At 50.6% G+C, this 10,803-nt stretch overlaps 1 protein-coding gene across 1 annotated transcript; it reads right to left on the bottom strand.

Annotated features, from left to right (window-relative positions):
• Nucleotides 1-3,639: 3,639 nt before the first annotated feature.
• Nucleotides 3,640-9,351, bottom strand: OTOP3 (otopetrin 3). Its single transcript, XM_008941554.1, has 6 exons — nucleotides 8,961-9,351; nucleotides 7,741-7,877; nucleotides 6,852-6,910; nucleotides 6,116-6,234; nucleotides 4,526-5,457; nucleotides 3,640-3,810 (listed from the first exon to the last, which is right to left on the bottom strand). The coding sequence occupies exons 1-6, from the start codon at nucleotides 9,349-9,351 to the stop codon at nucleotides 3,640-3,642; spliced, it is 1,809 nt and encodes a 602-aa protein (XP_008939802.1).
• Nucleotides 9,352-10,803: the final 1,452 nt, after the last annotated feature.

Here is a 10,803-nt window from a genome sequence, read left to right on the forward strand (position 1 = left end):
GCACTTTGGTAGGTGGAGACAAAATTAAACTCAGTGCCCAGGATATGTTCTCCTGGGAGGGGCTTCTGTCTTAGACCTGTGTGGTCTTCAGACAATGAAATGTGAGGGGTCCTGTCATGAACTGAGACCTTTCCCTCTCCACCAAAGCTTAGTCCTTGGTGCTCTGGAATTCAGGCTCTTGGGAGGTTCACTGGCTGTGAGCTGTTTGCCATAGCTTAGAACCAGCGAGATCACTCCATGGAAACTGGTCTCACAGGTTAAAGTAAGGGGACAGGTATGTCACACACACACGTGTCTTGTAACCCTTGCCTCAGTTCTGGAGCTGGAGTGATGGTAACACGACCACCCTCTCTTGCTCCAGGGTACTGCTGGCTCCTGCTGGCTTGTGGATGGGTGGTTTCCTCCTTTGGACACTGCAGGTGGACTGGAGTCCCAGGCCAGTGGAAAATGGAAATAAAACCTGAATTGTTTTCTGAAGGATAAGAAATTCATGAAATAAGAAAGGTTATTCCCCCCCACACCTCCCATCTCCCACCTACTCTGCCATCTAGCACTACTCCCATCCTGACCATATCTCTGTTCTGATCCAAACAGCGCGAGGTCTCGGTTTTACTTGGAATCTCTCATATCTACAGTTGTGATTTGGTGGGACCAGCCTCTGATTGTATGGCACTTGCACCTCACTGTTGGAATGGGGCATCCTGTGTCCCATGTGTTTGCCTCTTCCCTCCCATGGATCTGCTGGTTCTCATGATCTCTTCCGTCCTCTCTTTTCTGCTTTGTTTCTTTGTGACTTTTCTGGAAACCTTTTTGTTTGGTTCTTGGTGTTTGGAGTCTGATCCTTGTTCTGTGGAAATCAACTTGCACTGTAAACTATTTGCTTACTTACAGAGAGAAAGATAAAGATTATCTGAAACATGCAGTTGGTTGCTTATTTTTTCCCAGAGATGTTTCTAATCTTGTTTGTCTTGTCGTGGGGTGGTTTATGCTACTGGGAGACCAGGTGCTGGTTTCCTCTGCAGTGTGTGATGGGGTTTTTTTTGTAGTCAGGAATGTAGACTGGACTCAGGAAAATGAGCCTGAACTCTGTTTCTGGCCATTTCTGTCTTTATGGTCTGAGACATCATCAAATGCAACTGCCTCAAGAGGTGCAGAAAATCAACTAGGTCAAACACGATCGAGTCTCCTGACTTGGTGAACTGTGGGCTAAAACCTGTGTGTTGTTGAAACCCATAAAACAGGCAGCCTGGCCCTGGGGGAGCTTTGTAAGTCTTTAGTGGATGGGAGATGACAGAAGGCAGTGGAGCAGATGAGAAAGGAGCAGGTGGGTCCCTGCCCTGTGGTGGCTGGGCCGGGTGCAGGAGTCTCGGCTGCCCACCTCTCACTAGGCTTTGGGGCTGCTGTGCCCAGCCCTGCTGTCAGTCTCGTGAAGGAGCCAGAGGCACTTCTACTCACTCACAAACTTACCCTTCCTGGAGGGAGACAAAAATCAGTCCAGAGATGGAACCCTTCTAGGTGAAAGGCTGTAACGTTGAACCCTGCATGTCTCTGGCCTGGAAAAGTGCTTTTATTGTTGCCTGTTGCAGGACTTATGACTTTCCTCTGCAGCATAGGAGTTGGAGCTGGTGGGCTTCATTCCTGTTGGTGCTGGTTGAATATTCAGGTAGTCCATCTGTTTACCAGTGAGAAATCACACACTGACTTCTTCAGTCCACACCTGGATGTAGTGCCTACAGGACTTTGTGGGAGACCTCCCAAGTCACCCACTCAGTGGAGGCTCAGTAACTTAAACAGTGTTTTGTCAATCAGAGTGCAGATAAAATCTAGGTCATGGGTTTGCCCATAAAGTACCTCACTGCTTGTCTAGAAAAACTAGAAAAAGGGTTTGAGATCACGTTCATCATTTGAAAGGGCCAGACCTTGGCACACATCTCCTGTAGATCCATGAGTGCAGACTGTGATTGAAAATAATAATTAACTTTATTGGAGCCTAATTTATCCAACCGCTATTTCTCATGACATATTTCTGTTGACACAGGCCTAAGTAAAAACACTTGCTGGGCAAAGTTCAAGCTCTCCCTTAACATTTTCACAGACAGGTGCTGTCATTGCCCGAACGCTGAATCCAAAGGGTGTGGGATGTGTATGGTCAGGAGTTTCTAGTTCTCATCACTGTTACTGTTTTGGGAGAGTTTTCTAGGGGACCACAGAAGAAACTCATAAATAGGCTCTGATCCTAAGCCCACCCTGCTTCTGGGTTTATTTATAGAGAGACAGAAGCAATAACAGATGCCTTTTGTACCCATGCTACTTTGGCTTTGGGTAAGAGTCATGAAAGATCTCGATGGATTGTAAAACAAGGCCTGCCCTTAAATCTCCTATAGTGTCTGAACACCACAGTGGTGTAAGTTAATGCCTTTGAGTGTGATCCTTGAGTGCAGAGCAGAGCCAGAGATTTCACAAGACACGCATGAAAATTCAGTCTCTCTTTATTTCCATTCACCAGGCTCTGTTTGGGACCCGCAGTCTTGAGCCCCCTTCTCTCCTGTGTGCCTTCAAAGCAAGCAGCTCCTGTGGATAAGCTGATGGGTCTTTGGTCAGGCACCACGTTGTGCAGCTGCGTTCCTTCACGCACAGTGCACCTTGTGAAATGTTTGGGGATGTGCAAAGAGCAGCGAGGATGGAAGTGTTGGGGCAGGGAGGGGTTCACAGTAGAGCTGGCCGTAGCTCTCTCTTGAACTGGCTCTGTGTGCAAAGGTGGGACCTTTGCTCGTACACACTGGTGGTGGTAACACCATGTACGAGCAGCACCAGGCAAAGGGCAGCCCTAATGCTTCCCACTTGATACTCTGCGAGTGCCTGTGAGGAGAAACTATTTTTGGTAAGGCAAGGTCATGCTACAGCTTTTATTTTTGGTAAGGGGGAAAGATTCACTGAACTGGTGCAGGTCTAAAGGCCTCTCTTGCCTCAGTGCAGAGAGCTGCAAGAGTCTGGCACTCAGTGGAGCTGGGCCCGTTGGGACTTGCACAAATCGATGTGCCAGATGTCAGCACGAGGAACAAACAGAAGTAGTCCCACTTCTGACCATTAAAGCAGCTACCAGCATCTTTTTGGAAGTTAAAGTGTGCATTGAGGTTTGTTTCTGACTGTGGCTCTGTGTCCTTCCTGTGTGGCTGGTGTCAGTCTCTTCTGTGCTGCAGGATGGCAGGTTGGTGAGCACTGGTGGGGCTGGTGGTCCTTGACTGTGGATTTTTGAAGTTGTGTGGAATTTAGGCCAATTTTTGTTGCTTTTGTTGAAGGCTGCTCTCACGTTCTTTTATCTGGAAGATTTCAGTAGGAGCTATGAAGTCCTACTTGGTACCATACAGCATCCACTGGCAGTCTGCTGAAAAGTACCAGCTTCTGTAGAGCAGCAAGACAGTTTGTGTATGGGCTTTGAGTCTATGGAGAAAAAAATGTTTTCTATTAAACCAACCTCTTTTTCTTTTGAAATGCATGGAAATGTTGTGCAAGGAAAAGTCAAAGCAGATGCCAGAGGGAGAAAGCTTGAAAGCTTCCATGTGCATATCTGCCGCTTCCTGCATCTTTGTTCAGCATCATTGTTTCACCCCAGCCTCCAGGGTGGGAAGTCAGCTTGGTTCAGGCTGTGACATAGACCTCCAGGAGTCCCCCCACAGAGTGCATTCGGTAGAACACGCCCAGTGGGAGGCCAAAGTTCACGATCACAAACCAGGTGGAGTAGCCGTAAAATGACTTTTCCAGCCCATTCTCGAAGACGGGGTGAGCCCCAAACGTGGGCATGATCCACAGCTAAAGAGGGGTGAGGAAAAAAGAGCACAAGTCAGAGGATGACAAACTGTCTCCTACCTGCACTCTAATCGTAGGAAGATTTCAAGACTATCAGAGGAGTCTTCCTGCCAGGGAAGAGGAGTAAAATCCCCTAGTTACTCTGCTGACTCCTTGCTCTAAGTCAAACCCCATCAAGTTCCTGGAAACCTAATGACAGCCTCATTCTGCCTCAGCCAGCTTCATCTTTCTACAGAACTTCACTATTTCCTTGGCCAATTTGTTGTCACTGGCTTAAGGCTGCAGTGAAGATCCATGTTGATTCAAGATCCCAGAGCACAGTGTACTTTATTGGGTGAGTTTCAATCCTGGAGACTCATGTTTACAAAGACTCACTGCTGGTGCCTCCTGCTTCTCCACCTATCTCATGACCCACCCTTAATGAATTTGATAACTTCTTCAGAGGCTAAGATGTTGGCACGTAATGTTTTGTTAGCTGTCACATTCCTGCACCTAGGAAATCCAGCTATGTTTGCTTCTTAGCTTAAAAGAGAGCCCTTGTAATTATGAGAGTGGGGTATTAATAGCAAAAAGAGTCTTGACTTGCCTCACCAGTAGGTTAAAACTTGATGGGCAAAAGTTTCTTGTATGGCATGGTGGCCCAAGAGAAAGACAAAGAGAGCATGTGTGTCACAGGTCATTAGCCAAGCTGTGATGTTGTGGAGAGAGCAATACTTACTATGATGTTGCACAAAACCAAGAAGAACGAGATCTCCCTTAAAGCTCTTCTCTTCCAGCTCAGGTTAGAGTAGCTGTGGATGTAGGACAGAGAAACTTTCCGGATCTCCTGTCCCAGCTCCAGCATGCTCACTCGCCTCTGGTTGTAGGCTTCGTGATTCTGCCCTTCATTCATTTCTTCCCCTTTGCCAGGAGGCACCTGCGTGTGCTCCTGTTGGCTGCTTGTCGTGGTTTCCTCTTCACTGGGTAGCTCTGAAGCCCCCGTGTGCTGCCCTGCTTGTCTGGGGTGTCTGGCCTCAGCTGCTGCTACAAAGTGCTGCCGGTGAAGCCCATCAATGATGAAGACATTTTGGGTGATGTTCTGAAAGATGAGCAGGACAGAATAGGACAGTATGAGGCTGTTCAACAGGTCCATGGGGTCAGTGGCCACAAGGGCAACGATGGAGAAGTAGGACATGCCGATCTGGCCGAGGGCTGCCCCCATCAACAGGACCACGTCCAGGCTGCGGGTTGGGTTCTTCAGCGTGTCCAGCTCCCTTTTTTCCAAAGCGTGGATGATTGTCCCAATCACTGCACCCATGCTCATCAGGGGCAGCAGCACAATGTAGTAGGAATAATACATCACAAAGACCTGGTGGCTGGGGACTGAGCTGGTGATCTGAATCTGGTACATCATGAAGACGCAGATCCCAATGATTACAGTAATGGCCCCCAGCAGTGGCCCAAAGACCACCCCCTGGAGCTTGAACTTGGGCTTGGTGTGAGGGACATGGTGGTGGCTGATGCGCCTCCCCACGTTCTTCCACATGACATAGAGCATGGAGCAGCAGACAAGGCAGTACTCGGTTTTGAAGGGGTAGAGCAGGATGTAGCCCTTCTGGAAGACTTTGCACATGGTTGTGTTTGGGCACGTGCATGAGGTAGTCTCATTGCCTGGAGTACGAGAAGGAGGAGGCAAGAGTTAAGGGAGGGACATGGCCTGGATTTCATGGCTGCCTTTGGGACTTCCTGGTGTGTGGGCACATCATCTGTGGTGACACTCTGTCTCATAGCCAGTGATCAGTAGGAAGTGAAGTGATGATCCTTCAGTCCTCAGGGTGTGAGGATTCAGAATAGCAGGGCTGAGCAAATGTCTGTTCCCAAATACATAATGCTCCTGCTGGGCAACACTGTGGGTGCTGGAAGAGAGAGACACCTCTTCCTTCACAGCCTCCTCTGTTTCTACCTTTGGAAAATTAGTTTCCCCTTTTTATTTCCTATATCCTCAGAAGGAAAGCACAGGAACTACATGAGTCTCTTCTAGTACAGCAATCTTTTGCTTGCAGCTGACAAGTAAATGTGAGCAAAAATGCTAATTTGTGGTGGGCTTTTCCTTTGCTAGCTCTCAGTTCTAGGGTTTCATAGCAGGTCCCACCCCTCCAGGTGAAGATGTTCTCCCTTGCAGCCAATCTCCTTGAGACAACCTCCAGTAACAGGGAAGTTTCAGCATTTCAGGGAACTGGTTGTGGTATCACCGAGATCAAGAACTGTTTTCTCCCTGGAAGTCACCTATGTCAGCCTGGCACAAACAGGGATGTGAAAAAAGCCTTGCCTGCAAATCGCTGCTCCACCTCACGCAGCTGGGACTCAATCTCCATGTGAATGGTGTCGTTGGTCACGGCCAAGAGCCAGAGGAGCAGGTTGGTGGCTATGGTCAGCATCAGCCCACACCTGAGGGAAGAGAAGTTACCTGTGGGGATTGTTTCTGACCCTGGTTTCCACCCGCCATGTGTTGCTGCCCTTTGCTTCTTGCTCAGCCGTGCACAGATGTGTGTGACTCCGGCACGTCTGGGCCCCTTCTGTGCCTTTGCTCACCCAGCTACAGCTGAGGACGTCCCCATTTGCCCATTTGCAACGGGGCAGGGCAGGGCAGGCAGTGCCAGCCTCCCTGGTGGCACTGGCCCGGGTCTGGGTGTGGCTGAAGGAGGGAAGGCTGAGACATCTCCCAGTGATAGGAACGGGGAGGCCACCCCACCTCATCCTCCTGCCAATGAACCGGTTCCTGAGCTGTGCAGCAGGAAGGGGTGTGAGGTTGGGAGGAAGCAAGAAGCTTTGAAGCAGCCCGAGGCAGGAGTGGGAAGCAAAGGGGACTGCTGGGCTCAGGCCAGAGGAGGGAGGATGGGTCTGGTCAAGTCACAGCTTGGTTCTTGTATGGCACAGAATATAGCCAGCCTGTGTAAGATCAGATGAAGGCAGTTCTAGCTGGAGTAACAGAGATCATAAGCAGACAGGAAGGAAGAGTTTCTTTAGAGGGGTAGAAGGCAGGTTTTTATCCCCCTTTTTTGTACCTGGTGAAGTTGTGCTGGACTTGAATGCAGTCTTTAGAGTGATGCCACAGAAACAAAGCCTGTCAACCAATAAGGAGAGTGAGGTGAGCAGGGTGAAGCTGGCAGCCTGCCGCACACGAGGTGGGAAGGGGCAGGCAGCAGAGAAGACACGTGCCCAAGTGGGAGCAAACCTGCCCCCGGGCAAGTGGCCCAGGGGCGTGTGTGCACCTGCACCCCGCTGTGGAGGCACCTGCACCCCGCTGTGGCACCTGCACCCCGCTGTGGAGGCACCTGCACCCCGCTGTGGAGGCACCTGTCCGCTGTGGAGGCACCTGCACCCCGCTGTGGCACGTGCTGGCCTCCCGAGGCGGCTGCAGCACGTGTGTGCCCACACCTCATGCTGATCTAGGGGAGCTGTATTGCTCTGTCTTGGATGTTCGTGGGGATTTGCTGCTGAGATGGGAAGCAGTTTACTTTTTCAAATGTGGCTTTGAGGCTGGAAGGAAGAGGGTTGCTGTCAGAGTAACTAATTGCAAATGGTGTGAGATATTTTTTAAGGGTTTAGTTGGGGGGATGCATAAGCAAATGGGGAGAGCATGGTGCAGTGATACCTCTGGCAAAATCTGAAATTTCCTCTCCTCTCTCCCTACTTTGATGCTTCAAAGCAAACTCCTCTGGATCCTGTAGTATGTCAGGTGTTGCTAGAGTGATTTGTTTCTAAACCTTATGACTTTGTCTCTCAATCTGGCCTGAGAAGAATGTGGATGGTATTTGAATTGACATGTGACACTCTGATGCCTTTTATGCTCGTAAGAATCCCTCATTTTCCCCAGTCTCCCCACTTCCACCCACCCCTTGGGCTCCCGAGGATGGGATGGAGAGAATAAGCAAGCTTCCAGAAGGGCAGTACCTGGGTGCAAATAAAAAGGATTTCAATGCTGGGGAACAGAATTTCCACCTTGGACTTGCAGTGGATGAGAATCGTGCTGTAGCCAATATGAAACACGTTCAGGAGGATGCTGAAACTGCCAAACAGCAGCACTGACCCTGGGCAAACAGCAAAAGCATCAGTAAATGAACAGAGACATGTCTGTGGAGCACCTGAGCCTGTCTGGGGACTGGATCCCATTGGATTGGGGTAGAGCTGGAGCCCTTTCTGTTTGGAAGTCTCATGATTTTGAGAGAAAGGGGCAAAGGGGAGCCCTATTCCTGAAATTGGTTGTGTGCTTTGGCTGGTTTAAGGTGTTGGAACTATGTGAGTTGTTTTCTTGTGCTTGGATACATGGTGGGAACAGGGTTTGGGCCTTCTCTGTGCAACCTGGAGTGACAGAGGTGAGCTAATGGCAGCTGATGGTTTCTGCCTTGCAGAGGAAACCCAGGAGGAGCACAGATCTGCTGAGGCGTTTGGCAGCACCAGTCTACAGAAGTTAGGACCCTTGACTTGACTTGCCCTTTTGTTTTGGATACCTCTCTGCAGCTTTAGGTACTCAAGTACCTTGTAGCTGTCTTCCCTTTAATTCTCCTTGCTTAGTTAAGAAGCCCGTGTGCTAATTAGAAACTCCAGAATAAACCAGAGGCAGGGCTGCTTGGAGAAGTGTCATTTCACAAAGTGAGGCAACTACTGATGGGAAATCTCCCAGGAAAGCCTGAGTGTCACTGTGCTGTGACTCACAGGCCAGGAATCTTCCCCTGGAAACGGGCCTGCTGTGATGTTAAACAAGGATGAGGGTGGCATGGGGCTGCTGACACCCTTGGATGTTAAATGCAGCGTTCTCCTTTCACTTTGCAAAGTGGTCATGCCCAAAACCTCCCCCACATCTCCTCTGGCATGCTCAGTCGCTGGGCTGTAGGTGGGAGATGCCTGGATTGTGCTTTGGGAAGGCACCACAGAACAAAGTTGGACTGCAGGCTGAAGGGAAGCCAAGTACAACAGTTTTTTGGCTTCTCAGGTTCCCCTCTGTGGCAACCACTGTGCCCCTGTCTTCCCCCCGCCCCAAACCACGGGCTGACAAGCTAACCACATCTCCTGTGGCTTCTAGCTCTTTTAGTAGTAGGGGAAAAAAAAATCCTGATCTTCTGGGCACTGGGAAGGGGGGAAGGCGTGAGATGACAAATAAAAGCAGAACTTACCCCGAATCCAGATGGGGCCAGCGTGGGGGTCCCGGTGCAGCACCGCGTGCGGCTGCCGGCTGGTGCCCAGCACGTAGTAGATAATCCAGCACAGGCACAAGACCTTGAGGATGGAGAGCAGGATCCAGACCTCTGCCAGCGTGATGGCCACGTGGTTGAAAATCATACTGCTGATGAAGGCGCAGCCCAGAAACACCACGTTCATGGCCAGCAGCCCCGAGAAGAGCTGCCCGGCTCTCTGAGCTTGCCTGTCCCTCTGCTGCACCGAGGAGCAGTGGCGGTACAGCCAGAACTGCTCATAGTGGATCGTGCAGGCGTCTGCTGGGGCTGCCGTCGACCTGCTCTTGCAGTGAGGGCAGGACTTCTGCTTTGAGACTTTGTTGCCTGACATGATTCATCTGCTGGGGGTCACCTGCTGTGCTGAACAAAGAGGTTTAAAGTGAGAAAGGTGGTGGGGGACGTGCTGAGAGGAGAGGTCTTGTGCTCTGCTGTAAAAGCCACTTGTAGGGTAACCTCCCTTCCTTGCTTTGCAGGTTCCCCTTCTGTCTCCAGAAGCTGAGTGAGGGGGAAAAGAGATTGGTCCTTAGCACAGGTTAGACATTAAAAGTTTCATGGTGGACAGAGTCATTGTGGGGCATTGGGAAAAGGCCCTTCTGCCAAAAGCTGCATTAAAGTAAGTACAAATATTTGATGTCTCTGCCCTGCCCCGCCAGTACTTGGAGCAGCTGGGACCAGAGGTGCCCAAACAGCCCCCATCCTCACCTTTCACACCTTCTCTGCGTATGGATGGAGGTTTCCTCCTTTCCCTTTGCTGCTGCAAGAATTAGGTAGAAATACAGAGCAAGCTCAGACCTGCGCTAAAATTCAGAGCTGCCAGATTTTGGTTGATGGGTTCAACCTTTTCCTTGTGTTTTGGGCTCTAAGAGCTGCACCATGTGCCTCATACAGCCATACAAATCGTGGCGGAGCTGAAGAAAATGAAAAGAGGATCTGTAAGTTTTGATCTAACGTGCAGGGAAAAGATCCAATCTCTCAGCTAGGCAGGCTGAGATTGAGACAAAATTAATACCTGGGTTCTTTCTGCTTGTAGCACAGAGGAAAAAGCACAAAGCTGTGAGCACACTGGCAGAGAGGAGCTTGAGAGAGAGCTCAGATAGACATGCAGAGCCTGGGAGCTTTTCTGTCCAGCTTTTGGAAAAATCTCAGTGGGACTGTATTGCCCATGGGAGAGAAATCTCCTCGCTCATATCCAGCAGTCAGGCAAGGTCAGCCTCTCTGTGGGGTCAGCAGATGGAAAGGTGCTTTCAGTCCGGGAAGTGAAATCCAGAGTGGCTGGGGTGAAAGCAGACCCCCGAGCTGTGTTTGAGGGTGGGGGAATTAGATTATGTTGTTCTAGGGCTTTAGGGGAGAAGCTGTCTGAGAAGAGCTGGAAATTTCAGTGCTTCCTTTGCCCATGGCCTTAGGTTTCTAGCTCCTTTTGCCCTCTGGAGATTCCGTGCACTTCTGTTAGAGGAGATTGATCCCAGGTTCTTCCCCATTTGGCTCCAAAACTGTCCTAACTCACTAGCACAGGAGCAAATGCCCTCCCCTCTCTTTAGGGCCATAACTCCTCTGCTTTGGGATCAGGAAAGGGCGAGGAGAGGCCCTAAAATCCAAAGCCATCCAGGCTGCATCAGGGGTTACCCAAGTGCCCGACAAGGCTGCGCCCCGCAGCCGCTGCCGTGGCCCCAGCCCGCTGACCCCGTCGCTGTGTGCCCTTCCCTTACCTCCCTGCTGCCCGCCGGGTGGGACGGCTGCTGGCACGGCTCCGCTGGAGCCCAGGGCAGAGCCCCTGGCTGGCGAT

Source organism: Merops nubicus, unplaced genomic scaffold (assembly GCF_000691845.1).
Source record: "Merops nubicus isolate BGI_N331 unplaced genomic scaffold, ASM69184v1 scaffold47065, whole genome shotgun sequence".
NCBI classification, from domain to species: domain Eukaryota; kingdom Metazoa; phylum Chordata; class Aves; order Coraciiformes; family Meropidae; genus Merops; species Merops nubicus.

Coding starts and splice junctions, on each gene's coding strand:
- OTOP3 (XM_008941554.1), bottom strand. CDS start 9,351: ATGTCAGGCAACAAAGTCTCAAAGCAGAAGTCCTGCCCTCACTGCAAG. Junction 6,911..7,740: donor TCCTTTTTATTTGCACCCAG/GTACTGCCCTTC, acceptor ATTGGTTGACAG/GCTTTGTTTCTGTGGCATCA. Junction 6,235..6,851: donor GTCCAGCACAACTTCACCAG/GTACAAAAAAGG, acceptor CTCTTCCCTCAG/GTGTGGGCTGATGCTGACCA.